This window comes from Bidens hawaiensis, unplaced genomic scaffold, assembly GCF_021521415.1.
Source record: "Bidens hawaiensis isolate Kalapana, Puna unplaced genomic scaffold, B.hawaiensis_p1.1 tig00001961_1, whole genome shotgun sequence".
Taxonomy (NCBI): Eukaryota; Viridiplantae; Streptophyta; class Magnoliopsida; order Asterales; family Asteraceae; genus Bidens; species Bidens hawaiensis.
Genome location: NW_027491109.1, coordinates 502,617 through 516,821, shown reverse-complemented (window position 1 = coordinate 516,821; position 14,205 = coordinate 502,617). Strand labels below are relative to the sequence as shown.

Below are 14,205 nucleotides of genomic sequence, written 5' to 3'. Positions count from 1 at the left end.
TCGGGTTAAGTTTTTGTCCTCAAAATTCGGGTTTTAGATGGGTTGAATGGACAGATATTGAGTTAGACATTATGTGGTTTGGAATTGTAACTATCAAGTAGTGATTATGAAATAAACTGTTTCTGAACTAAGTAATATCTGTTGTGATTTTCAAATAACATACATGATGGTAGATATGGACTTCCAGCATTCCCGGCATGGCATGTATTCTCTCTCTATAATTACACAAAAAATCACTAAATTTTTTCTTTTTTTTTTTCAATTAAATAATATATTTTTATACATTTATCATCTAATGTTCTCTCTTTAACACACAACCACTTTTAACAAAATTAAAAAATTATAAAATTTGAACAGTATTTCTTCAAATTACTAGTATTTCTTTTCTCCACTCACAACCACTTAAAAGACATTCTAAATTCTAAAAAATGGAGTACAAACTCAGATTTTAGAGAACCTGTTGTGAATACTCCACCTATAACAGTACTTATAGGTCAAGAAGTTTTAAGAACGGTTCGTCAGGAGAACTTTTTGGAGCAGTTGGTCAAGAACGTAAGCTCAAAACCCGACCCATCAACCTGAACAACGATATTTTACATATTATTCGTTACGGAGATGAGCTTGCACCCAACACAAATCTTATACACAAAAAAGTTCAAATCTTTAATGAACCATCAACTCATCAAGCAGCATAAAAAGCACACATCTACTTCAAAAGTTAAAAATATTGATAAAATTATGGAACCACAGTTCCTAGATGCATTTATACCAAACCAATTGTACACAACAACACTAAATTTAACAATATTCCTTGCTGCTAACCTAAAACAGAACCAATAATTATGCATTGTAAGGAACAAAGATACCAAGACTCATTAACTTAAGCTCAGCTGTCAACCAACCTGATATATATAATATCATCAATCCACCATGGCAGGTCAGCAACTCCAATAAACCAAAAACTCCCATTTCATAAACCAACTTCAGAAACTTGATTCTTCCTTTACACTCTTGAGTTCCTCAATATGTACAAAGGAACCGTTCTCGGCTGATGACGAAATGATGTCACGCTGATGCAATCGTAGGCGTTGGAGAAGCGGATAACTGTTCTTCAACACAGTTACTGAACTTACCACTCTGTTGTCGGACTTTAAAACTACCATGTCTCACGGGCCTCGGAACATAAAGAGAATTTAACATTTTCTCAAGAGATTGAGCGGTGAATTTTGCATACTTGCTAGCACTTGAATCTTGTTCGACAAGTGGCCCGTAATTCTGCATATAGCTTCGGTAAACAGGCACAATTGCTTGAATAATAAGATGACATGTCTTTTCCCTTAACTCTTTATCCAAAAGAACCCAAGTTGAGTGCTTTTTGTAAATCTCATCAAAGGCTTCATTAAAAGCTTTAAGTCTCTTCTTCACAAGATCCCGTGCAGTGGCTCGCCCTCCTGAGAACAAAATCAAACCTTCCCGACTTAAATGAGACGGAAGTTTTGCCCAACTTTCTCTTAAAAAGAGAGCCGAAAAATATTCTGCATAATCTTGGTGACCTTTTAACCATTGATCACCTGATAAAGCTCCAATCTTTGTACCTTTAAGATGCTTATAAAGATGCCAGTGATTATTCGTCAAGAAAACATACGAAAGAATTTGATCATTATAAACTTTCGACCAAGTTTCAAGATTCAATTCAATGGCTCGAATAAGGTTAAGAAGCTCATCATGAAGAAGACTTTCTTGAAACTTTTCATGTTTCCAACTTCTCTCAATGGCTAAAACTTGGTTTAAGATTGGCTTATAGTTGCTTCCCATAAGTCGATTAGAGTAATCGGTTATAAAACTCACAAGTCTCGGTACACCGCCATCTGGCGGTGGCGGAGCTTGTCTTTGCAACTCCACTTGAAGCAAAAGCTCCCAGAAAATCTCGGAAGCGCCTTCGATGACCCGTTTGATAAGATCCCGTGTAAGATTTTGAATCTCAGCACATGCGGCCCCACCAAAAAGACGGTTAAAATCCAATCTTAGCCGGTTTAAAGATGCAAAAATGTCTAACAACTTCAATAATTTAATCGGATCCTTCTTACTCTCGGTGACCGTTTTCCCAAACTGCAAAAACGCAAGCATTCCCGCTTGTGCTGCTATATTTGCAAAACAACCCCTCCATACATCCAACCCTAATTTCTCAAAAACATCATTGCATAGCTTATATTCAGCTTCAAACAAATGCTTAACAGCAAACTCTAAATGCTTACTCCAATTCGCTATGTAACCTTCAATATTCTGCACATTATTAAACTCTGAAACAGAAATCTCCAAATAATCCAAGTTCAACGCCCGTAAACTTGCTCTAACGATCGAGCTACGCACATCAACATAAATAGATTTGCAATTTTCAAGCCGGTTGTTAGCAATCAAGCCCCCTAGAATCTCTTGTAACCTTTTAATAACGGGAACAGGTAACGGAGACGGTGAAATTACAGCCGGTTCATCTTTCAAAGGGGATGATGCCATAGGTAACGGGATACTGTTATCAGTCAGCAAGCAACGAAACTCTCCTTCTAACCTATCTAACGCCGCCACTAAAAGCCCGCCATCAAGCCTACCCTTTTCTTCATTCTGCAGCTCCTTTAAATAATCTAGTGCCTTTTTCAAACTAGAAGTATATCTTTCATCCGCCACATTATTATCCTGCAAATACTCAACAATATCATCCAACCACTCGATCGCCATCCCACAATTATCCGACAAAAACTGCAACGCCTCCTGTAAATTATCCAACACCTTAAGATACCCCGAAAGATCCGACTGCGGGTCCGACAACGACTTCTCCAGCCCGTGAATCGCATCAAACACCTTCAACACCGCCGCAGCCGGCACAACCGCTTTATTAATATTCCCACCGACCGCATCAAGCGCATCACGTTGCGCCCGAATCGGACGAACCGCAGCTTCTAAACACGGCAACCTCTGATTAATCTCGTCTAACCTGGGCCCGGCTTTTTGTAAACTTAGCCCTAAATCTTTCGACTTTTTGAAATTAACCTTCAATAACTTCCTTGCAGACATCAAATTCATAATACCCTCTTCACCTACCGACTCCATATTATCCAATTTCACAAACCCTAGACCCAAATTATCCAAATTAAACGACCGGGCCAGAGGACCAGATCTAGGGTACAGTCGATTAACTTCTGGACACACGAATCAGTTCCAATTGAGCGAATAACACATCAAAATCGAAACTTGAAGATCACAAACCCTAGAATTGAAAAATGAGATTTATAGGAACTTACGATTGGATGACGATTGATGTGATTTGTGAAGTTTGAAGGTGTAATTGAGTGTTGATAGCGTGAAAGTGTGAGTAATTGTAATTGGAATTGAAGAAATTGGGGGAAAATAAGAAAACCCTAAAAGGAGATAGATACAGTGAAGACTGACTGGTATGAGTACACACGGTTTTGTGGCTTTTTGAGACTAGTTTTTCTCTTTTTTTGCCTGTTTGAGGCATAAATTCATGTTTAAAGCTTTTATATTTTGGTTTCAATTTTTTTTTTTGGTGCAAGTACGATTGTGGGAAATGAGACTTGCGGTTGGTTGGGTGAGGTACGTTTTTGTTTTAACTAAGACACTGAAGGAGACGCGTTGTATGAGGTTTTCGTAATCTTTAATATAAAACTAGTTTTTTACTCGACGTCGGGATAGGTTGGTAAAACATGAATAACGATAAAACCAATCATTGTTGGTCTCGGTCATTAAGGCGGTGAGTCGACGTGAATTTGGAAATAATCAATTACACTCGTTATGTTATAGACATTGTTGGTAAAACCAGAGTATTAAAACCCAAAAAAAATCGTCAAAGTAACATATAAAAAGATTAACATGTAAACAAATAAACGGTTTAACGTTTATTTGGTTTGGAAACTTGAGCGGTGGTAAAGCCCAAGCGTTGTCGGTTCCGGACATTGTGGGGTAACTCGACACGAGTTCGGTCGGTTTCGTTTACTTTTGTTATAGTACCGGAGCTAAAAAAACAAGGGAAAAATATAAAATTCGATGTTGACCAATGGGGTGGCGTCGGTTGGTAAACTCGGGCGTGGGTAATACGGTGCCGCCAAGTCCTGGCGTTGAGGTTGTGAGACTACGCAAATTCGGTCGTTTCAGTTATATTCGTTACGGTATCGGAATTAAAAACAAAATGTAAACGATCAATATTGTCCCGCCAAGTGGCCCAATCGCCACTTAGCGGCACCAAAGTTGTTAATTGTATTATATAATAATTAGTTTTGAAAAAACAAGGAAAAAAACTATCAAAAATTTGACTATACGTCTTTCGTGAATTCTTCTTTCTATTTTACATATAACATTGGTATTGGAGCGGTTGATTATCAAATGCTTGAATACTAGAAATTACAACTTTACCTGAGAAAACTAAACGATGAACGGTATGAGAAACCAAGGGTTTGAGGAGGTGCTTACAGAATAGTAAATAGTAATGCATTTTAGTCTCGGGAGCGGCCAAGAGGTGGTGCGGGTCTCAAAGTCTGTTTAAGGGTCTGATTTCAATATACTCAATCGGATTATCGATACACCTACGGGATATTTATAATGTCCGTTAACCATTTAAGTACATAAATTGTGTTTGGTGAAATATATATCTAGGACCCATTAAACATCTAAGTACACAAATTTGTTTCAAAAAATGCTAGTAGAGTTTCACTACTCGTTAAACTTTGTTTTGTTTTTTGTTATCACAATTTATCATCGTTCTTTAATAAAAATTTTATGAAGATGCAGTTTTTGTAATTTTTAATACTCGTTTAAGACATCCGAGATCTTGATGATATAGATATCTTAGTTGTTCATGCATATCAACTCTACTACCTTCTCCTCTCTCTCTCTATTTTAAAATACTCAATAAAACTATTTAAAACGTTGAATAGTATTGCATTTTAGTCTTAAATTGGACCCAAAGTGCTTTAGAAAAAAAACAATTTAACATAAAGAATATTCTTTAAAACACTAACTTTATGGTTGACTATTTGAAAGAAGAAAAAACCTTACATGTGGTCTTCAATTCTTTTATGCACCTCCTTCGAGATGAAGAAAGCAAATAATAAAAAATGTTGTGATGCTGTGGATTTATGTGGTGGTATTTTAATATCATTCGTACATTTTCAAATATAAAACCAAGTAACTATATACTAAATATCCTATATTAAAAACCAATGTCGGTGGGGGTGGTTCATCATTGGTTTCATATGGTACCCTTATAGGTTCTAATATGATATCTCTAAGGTTTTATAAGGTTAAAAAAAAAACCTTTTACTTAGAACTCAGAAGTCCGACCCAACACCGACCAATTCTCGCTACAATGCGCAATTAGATCGCAACTACTTTTACATCAAGTTCTAAATGTGTTACTAGCAATAATTTTTTAAAATTTTAAAATCACTCAATTTTTATTAGACGTTTAAAGATGTAAATTTTTTTTTCAAAACTTATTTTTTTTTAATTAAATGACCTAAATGAAACATATGAATCCTAACCGACAATCCACATAGCCCCCTGAAGAAACACTAACCTGACCCCGGGCAGATTACGGGTAACCTGGGGGTTAGATAGATGTTTCCCACGAGGGGTTAGACCCGGTAAAGATGGTTCTTCTGATAACCTGCAAAACAGACACCGTGAGCTTGTCACTGAGAAGGGGGGGTTCCTCCTTGTGACCACCCTCCGGCGTGAGAATCAGACTAGATTGCTCTTTAAATATAAATGTATATTAAGAGATTGCTAGAGCAGATATCAGGTATAATATGATGATAATATGATGAGATATGTTGTGATAAGATGATCATACCATTTTGGATATTTATAGCCGAAGGTAGGTTTCCAAGGAGGTGTGGCCGGCTGAATAGTATTCCTGTTCAACCAACAGTGGCCAACGCACGTGCCCTGCTGGTAGTTGGTGGGTAGGCAGCGGCTGATAGTGACCAGGCCTGCTGTGTACCATTCATTTTCCACCAACTGCCGGCTATGCACGTGGTATGGCAGTAGTTGGTGAGTAGGCAGCGGCTAATAGTGACATACAGTACAGGAGCATGCTGCTCGCCATACTGTTGTCAATAAGCTGTCGTATCTTTAGTCAGATCTTTTGCCCATACCTCGTCAGGTACAGTACAGAAGATCTTCCCGTATCGTACGGACTGGCTTATTTGGGCGGGAGTATTCCCCCTCCCGCCCTTGTGCGGGATTGCTCTCGGCTTTGCTCATTCCTTCAGGTGACACTGAGTGATTGAGAGCTAAGTGCCTTGTGCGTGTAGCCTTGCTGCGCGGGTGGCCTTCCCTGATGGCTTGTATCCGAAGCTGCGGGAACAGGCGGAGTCCTTCACCATTGGGAGGCATTTCCTGCGGGAACAGCTTGCGTACTGCGCGTAAGGACGTCACGTCTCTGAGCATGGTTGGTCCTGCGGATCCAGTTGGTTTCTGCGCAGACGTCCCTTTTCAAGGTGAGTCTTGCGGGTCCAACTGGGCTCTGCTGGGACCTACCTCTTCAAGTCCCCCCAGTCCAATGTTCTTCTCATGAGTGTTTAATAAAGTGATGTGAACTTTTGGACTTAAGCAAAGGGTTTTGAAAAGGGTTTTTTAAGGTTTTCCATGGGGATTCTTCCCGCGGAAGTCCTTGTCACTTGCAGAAATTCCCGACTTTCCTGCTTGATCTTTGGGTATGATGCGGGTAGGTCTGTAACCTCCTCGCAAGTCAGGAGCGTTGAGTTCCACTTGTGTGGATTCTCCATGGGGTTTTGGTAGTTTTGAACATAGTGATCAATTATGTTAAAACCACCAATTCCATCCTGGAGCTTCAAACAATGTAGTTCTCGACGTTCCCGCTATGCGGGGATGTTATTTCCGTTTCCGCAAGCATTGCCCAGAAGATGGTTTCAATTCCCAGCGGAGCGCTAGGTATGTGAAGGGTTTTGCCTTGACACTCTACCCGCGCTCGTCTTACAGTTACTTTACTTCCAAGGTATTCCTGGCGTCAATTCCCTGCGGGTGCTAGGTATGTGAAGGGTTTTGCCTTAACACTGTACCCGCATCCGTCTTACGGTTACTTGGTTGCCAAGTTATTCTTGGCTTCAATTCCCTGCGGGTGCTAGGTATGTGAAGGGTTTTGCCTTAACACTGTACCCGCATCCGTCTTACGGTTACTTGGGTGCCAAGTTATTCTTGGCTTCAATTCCCTGCGGGTGCTAGGTATGTGAAGGGTTTTGCCTTAACACTGTACCCGCATCCGTCTTACGGTTACTTGGTTGCCAAGTTAAGGGGTATTTTCCCGCTTACTTTTGAATCTTTTTGAATTTTGAAATTCGAAGAGTTGGTGAAAGGATAAGAACAGTCCAAACTTCTGAAACGTCGTGCGACGGTTTCTTCTGACTGTGTCAGGACGTGCAGGAAGTTATGGTGACGTGACAGTACATGGTCATTCCAGACGCTATTTCAGGCGCGTGGGCGCGATTTTCCGGGCGCGTGGCCGCGAAATTAATGGTATGCGTCCTGTCAACAGCTGTTGCCAGCTTGCTTTTCGCCACGTGTCATAGTTTCATTGCACCTTCGATTTATCTCTCCTCCGCATTAAATTCATCGCATTAATTGCGATTAGTATATAAAGGGGGAGAGGTTTCTTTGTAATCCACACTTTCACTCTTCTCTTCATCTTAAGAACTATTTCCGGCGAATACTCATCTTTCAGTCGAGCATTCTCTTGAAATCGTTTTCTTCTTTCTTTTTGCAAGATGTCGTCTCGTGATCTCGAATCTACAGCCGATGACAAGAGTACTGCTGGCGAGTGCCAGTGTGCTCTGCCTGGCGATCTGTATCAGTACATCGTCAGGAAGTTCATGCTCGAGTCTCTCGAGCCTGAGTTTCCTGAACCCCACCAGACGGTGTATGATGCCCCCAGAGGCAAGATCGGGGTTTATGCTGCATTCTTTGTTTATGGAAATCTTAGGTTCCCATTGACAAAGTTTGTTTACCGTGTCCTTGAGAGGCACGGTGTGCACCTGACCGAGGTGCATCCGATGGCGATTGCCAAGGTTCGGCACTTCGAGTGGGTGTGCCGGATTCTGGGCATTGAGCCCTATGTTGACCGCCTGATGACCTTCTACACTTGGAGGTGCATCCAGGGGTGGTACACGTTGATAACCCGGATTAAGGGTTTGAAGAGTTGCGCAACCGAGCGCAGTCTTCGCTCGTGGAAGCGAGAGTTCTTCTACATCTCTGCCCGCGCCATCCCCCTTGCCATGAAATTTAAGAACGGGCAAGCTCTTCCCAGCCTTCACGCCTCCAACTACGAGGAGGCGGAATGGTTTGCGAAGATATCCCGAGTCCAATCTCCGGTTTACCGGTTTGCGGAGTCCGGGATGGTGATGCTGGGGATGAGCCGGGTGTGGAAGGATGCCGATGCGCATAAGATCCCAATCGTCCTCGAATACGGTTCGAACTCTGTTCCTTACGGTATGCTTTGTTTCTTTTTGTTGATTCTGAATTTCTTCTAACTTTTTTCCTGTTTATTTCAGAGGGGAACGACTTGCAGTCGCTCCTGAACCCGCGGGAGGCTGACGGTCCCGCTCGGATGGGTACTCGCGCTCTAGACGAGAACGAGTTGCCCATCCTATAACAAACTGCGGATCGGTTCGTGGAGGTCTACCCGCTAGGCCACGAGATCCTGAGCGCCACGCGGCCAGGTAAGGCGCTATTCAACCCTCGACCTCTCAATGTTGAAACCTCTGCTGGAATTCCTCTAATCGTATGTTCTGATGAGGAATCCGCAGATGGTCCTCCGTTGGTGCGGAAGAAGAAGGCTGCCGGCGGGAAGGGAAAGGAGAAGGTGGCCTCCACTGCCGATCCGGCGCCTCGGTCTGATTCGGAGACCGAGAGCGAAGAGGTGGCGGGGAATCCCGGTGGTGATAAGACCACCGCTCCGGAGGCTGCGACTGTCACCTACGGAGAGCCCAAGAAGACGACGGTAACGGCGCAAAGAGGCCGGCTCCATCGGGTTCGTCCCCGCCTCTCCGTACCTTTAGGCTCAAGAAAACCCGTAAGTACAAACTTTATCTTTTAACTTCATAGTTTAATATCGTTTAACACTTATCTTCTTTACGCAGGCGTGGATGTTGAAGCATTCCAGGGTGGAGCGCAGAGGAGTACCTCTCCTCCAATGACGGTAGGCTTGGTCAGCCTACCTGAGGCGACGACCCAGGCGCCTGCGCCTGCCCCCGCTGGTTCAGTTGCTCACTCCCTTGAGCCGACTGTTCCAGCCGAGATGACGTCACCCGCCGGCTGTGAGTGCCATTTTTACGGCATCTTTCACCGAGCCGGCGGTTACTTTTGCTGCGGATTCCGCGGCGGCGACCGCGGCGGCTGCTACCATGCCCCCGTCATCGGCAACGACGGTCGATCCATCAGGTACGTGTGACAACTGCCCAATCCGACCCGACCCAGGTACCCGTTTTCGAATCCGATTCTTTTTTATGATTTAAAATTTGATTATTAGTCTTTGTAAATTTAACATTAAATAAATTATATATATATTTTTATATTACTTAATAATGATAATAATTTCCTTTCCGCCGACCCGCCCTTCTTCTCTCTTGTCGCCGTTCCGCTCCTTTCTCTCTTGTCGCCGTCCCGCTCCTTTCTCTCTTGTCGCCGTTCCGCTCCTTTCTCTCTTGTCGCCGTCCCGATCCTTTCTCTCTTGTCGCCGTCCCGCTCCTTTCTCTCTCGTCGCCGTCCCGCCCCCCCTTTTGCTTAACCCTTAAGCCTTGAACCCCCCGTTTTCTCTTAACTCTTTGTTTGTCCTTTGGTTCTTCCCGCCTAAGGATGTCTGCGCAGCTCCACGCGCCAGACTCCTTACAAGGAAGCCTGCGCGATGACCAACTGTTCCCGCAGCGCGCTAAGAATCGTAGTTCTTCCCACGACGCGCGAAGAATTATAGTTCTTCCCGCGGCGCGCTAGGAATTGTAGTTCCTCCCGCGGCGCGCTAAGAAATGTAATTCTTCCCGCGGTGCGCCTTAGCCTTCTCGCGCGCGCAGCCTCTCGCGCGCAGCTTTCTCGCGCTAGACTTGTATCTTTTTCTGTTTTAGCCAGCCCGTTTACTTTTGTGATATCTTATCTTCTGTCTGAATAGTCACTTTCGGCGCAGCATGCGCACCAACCCCATTGGTTGGCAGAAAAAGTGACTGACAAACTTTTGAAATCTGCTTTTCCCATGCCTTGACCAGTACTTTTATCTGACTCCTTCCATGCTTTATCCTGTAACCTGTCAGCCCTTTTTCCTGTTCCCCTGCTGCGATATCTTTTGATATCTTTTGCTTTTGTTTTCTTATGCTTTTAATATCTTTTGCTTGATTTGATGAGATCTTTTCCTCTTTTTAAGGGATTGTGTTCCCTAGGGTTTCCCTATATATAATACTATTTTCTTGTTATTTAACACTACACACACAAACACTTAAACTCTCCTCTGCTCTCTTCTCCCTGCCCTCTGCTGTTGTTCCTCAGCCGCCACTCTCTCTGCCTTCGTCTTTTCCCTTGTCCTGCCCAGATTTCCGGTAATATATAATATATAATAATTTGTTAAAGATACATATTGCTATGCTAACATATATTCTAGGCATAAAACAAATCATTAAACCAATAACCTCTTATTTATAGGTTAACTTGTGCTTGTTTAAAAGTTGGTTCTTGCATTATCTTTCAACACACCTTTTTCATGTGAGTAATCTCGTACCTAATCCCTTTTTATTTTTAATGTTTTGGGATGTTCATGTGTTCGTACAAACTTGAGTCTTAAGCTTGTTATTAAACTTTTGTCGCGCAAAACCCCATGTGTTATGGACGTAGACTTGGCTGTTTATTTGTATGTGTGGATCATTAACCGTCTTGTCGGCCTATTCCGCAGTTTTCATGGATCCATTAGATGAACACGGGAGAACTATCGTTTATGATTTCTCTTTTGTTTACACTTGCACAATTTTCTTGTTTTTGTGCTCAATTGGGAGCACGGGTTGAACTATGAGCTATGATCTATTAGGTTTGATCACAATCTGATTACACCCTTGTTGAACACCAGTTATACACATGATGCGCGCAGATATTGTTATCTATTTATATGTATTAAACTTGATTTCTCACCGACACGCAAGTGTTGACGTTTTATTTTAACACATGTTCAGGTTTGCTGTAGCTGTTTCTGGAAGCTTGAGGACACATAGGATGTTTTCTTTTCTTTTGGACCTAGTTTAAAATGTAACAAGACAAGTTTATGTTATTTGAATATTTTGATTTATGTTATGATTTATGTTACTTTACAAATTGTGTTGCGCGTGCGCGGTAAATGTATTTATTAAATATTGACACCCAAATAGTGTCACGAGTAATGAAACAATACGTGGCGCCCCGATGTATAATCCGCCATCGGTCGGGGTGTTACAGTACGCATGGGGCTTCTCGCCAATCTCTGCCACCTTCCCATCTGCCTGACCTCTTGGATGGATTTCACTTGGGTTCAGGTGATGGGTTCGGCGGCTATCTGCCTGTTATTGACCCTACAGGTGCGTAGGGTTCTTTTGGCCCTTTTCATATATTTTTTTTTATATCATCTTTTCCTAACTGCTTTATGTTTTTGCAGTGTCGGTTTCCAATGAAGTGTATGTTCCATGATGGAACATTCGCCGAGGAACAACCCTTCACACCCCTGTGGAGTGCGTGGAATGGGCTTGTCACGCTGCTCCCAGTGGTGCGTTGGGGGAAGCCATGGCTAGCTACCAGGAGGGTAGGCTAACCAATGAGCTTCGGGTTCTCCTGGCCCGGATGCAGCCGCGCGTCGAGCTGCTTTGTCGTGAAAACGACAAGTTAAAAGCAGCTCGCCTTAAAGAAGTGGCTCAGGCGCGGGCTGTCCGGGAGGAGAACCAAAGGCTTTCCGCAGTGGTTGCGGAAAAGGAGAAGGCCTTCAAGGCCCACGAGGTTGAAGTTCAGGCTCGACTCGAGGCCCGTTCCAAGGCTGCCCAAGCTGTTAATGAACTGCTTCGGCTGGCTAGGGAAACTGCAAGGAACGCAACCGAGAGGGCCACCAAGGCTGAAGCTGTTGCTGAGCCTCTACGCGTGGAGAATGAAGAGCTTAAAGCCAAATTAGAGGCTCTCCAGCAGGCTCATGATGCCTTGGCGATGGAAGACGCCAAAAAGCTCCAGGAGATCTTGGACCAGAGGGGGGTGCTTGACCATACTGAGCGGAAGCTAAAGGGCGTCGAGGAGGCTGCGGCTAAAGAAGTGTTGCTTGCCAACCTCAACAAGAGTGAAGCCGAACGCGCCCGTAACGAAGCTCAAGCTGCCCTCCAAGAAGCTCTGGTTGCCAAAGAATGGCTTCTTCGAGAAGCGTTGTCTCAGGTATGCTTTTTATTTCTTTACGCTTTTCTTTGTAGATAGAAAAGGTTTTGATACTTGTATATTTCCTTGTAGGTTGTGCATCGGGTCTTCTCAGAGACCTCTTATGATGATGCTATGAGCGCAGCCCTCAACGCTTCTCACGAGGATGTGGAAAAGGCCGGCTTCCTGCTTGGTCTAGGGTTCGTTGAGAAAGGCATCACGCCTTCCAACTTCCCTTTGTACAATGTTGATACTGAAGCTGTTTACGACCAAGCAGTGAATCAGTACGCCGCCTTCCCGCATCCGGTGATGGAGAAGGTGAATCAAGTTGCTGCTGCTGATGATGGGTTAGCTATCCTTAAAGCTTTCCTTGATCTGCCACGATCTACTGATGGTGCTGGTCCAAGTGGAAGTGGCCCTGAAGCTTGATCCTGAAGATCCCTTCCCACTGCTAGGATAGATTTATCTTGTATAGATTTATTTTCTTGTAGGCGGGTAGTTACCCGGCCATTCTTGTAATGAATCATTGTGAAATATAAATCTTTTTGCGGATAAGACCGCTACTTTCATTGGATTCCTTGCTTTGTAAACGTTATATGACTTGCATACTTTAGTTTAAATTAGCAATTTTCCAAGTGTTTAGAATAAGTTAACCTTTGAACGTGGTAGATAATAGGTGTGAAGTTTTGCTTCCTCTTTCGTGATTGTGCGGGTAGGACCGTCACTTGCACTTAGTAGGATGGCTAAACTTTACCTATATCTGACCTGCGTGTAGGTTTTCCTCATCCTTTCTTGGAATTTCTAAGTGTTTAGGATAAGTTAACCTTTGAACGTGGTAGATAATAGGTTGAAGTTTTGCTTCCTCTTTCGTGATTGTGCGGGTTGGACCGTCACTTGCACTTAGTAGGATGGCTAAACTTTACCTATATCTGACCTGCGTGTAGGTTTTTCTCATCCTTTTGTTAGAAATTTTCTTGAATAAGTTAACCGTTCGCCGCGTAGTTGTCAATAGGTTAGTGTTCAGTTTCCTCTCATGATTCATGCGGATAGACTGGCACTTTCATTTAATGGGATGACTGAACTTTTCCCCTTCGACTGGCCTGCGTGAAGGTTTGCCGTTTTTTGGGTTTATGCGGGTTTTGCCGCCTTCCCCATGCAACGACTTTCCACGTAATTATGCGGTGAAAACCGGCATATTAGTGTTTAATAAATTAACCGTTCGACGCGCGGTTGTTAATAGGTTAGTGTTCAGTTTCCTCTATCATGATTCATGCGGATAGACCGACACTTTCATTTAGTGGGATGACTGAACTTTTCCCCTTCAACTGACCTGCGTGAAGGTTTGCCGTTTTTTGGGTTTATGCAGGTTTTGCCGCCTTCCCCATGCAACGACTTTTCACGTAATTATGCGGTGAAAACCGGCATATTAGTGTTTAATAAATTAACCGTTCGACGCGCGGTTGTTAATAGGTTAGTGTTCAGTTTCCTCTATCATGATTCATGCGGATAGACCGGCACTTTCATTTAGTGGGATGACTGAACTTTTCCCCTTCAACTGACCTGCGTGAAGGTTTGCCGTTTTTTGGGTTTATGCGGGTTTTGCCGCCTTCCCCATGCAACGACTTTTCACGTAATTATGCGGTGAAAACCGGCATATTCGTGTTGGAAGTTCATAAAAGTATCAGCATCGATGTTCTAAGGAGAATCATTTCCATTAAAAGTGGCTCTTGGCCTTTTCTTTACAAATTTGGAATTGATTTACATGCAAACTGTGTAAATGAG

At 43.2% G+C, this 14,205-nt stretch overlaps 1 protein-coding gene across 1 annotated transcript; it reads right to left on the bottom strand.

Annotated features, from left to right (window-relative positions):
- Positions 1-449: 449 nt before the first annotated feature.
- LOC143603593 (exocyst complex component EXO70A1-like) lies at positions 450-3,601 on the bottom strand. The gene has a single exon (XM_077080353.1). It carries the CDS (start codon positions 3,103-3,105, stop codon positions 1,066-1,068), a length of 2,040 nt encoding a protein of 679 aa, XP_076936468.1. The 5' UTR covers positions 3,106-3,601; the 3' UTR covers positions 450-1,065.
- Positions 3,602-14,205: the final 10,604 nt, after the last annotated feature.

Excerpts from the sequence above, each read along its gene's own strand:
- LOC143603593 (XM_077080353.1), bottom strand. The coding sequence starts at position 3,105 with ATGGAGTCGGTAGGTGAAGAGGGTATTATGAATTTGATGTCTGCAAGG.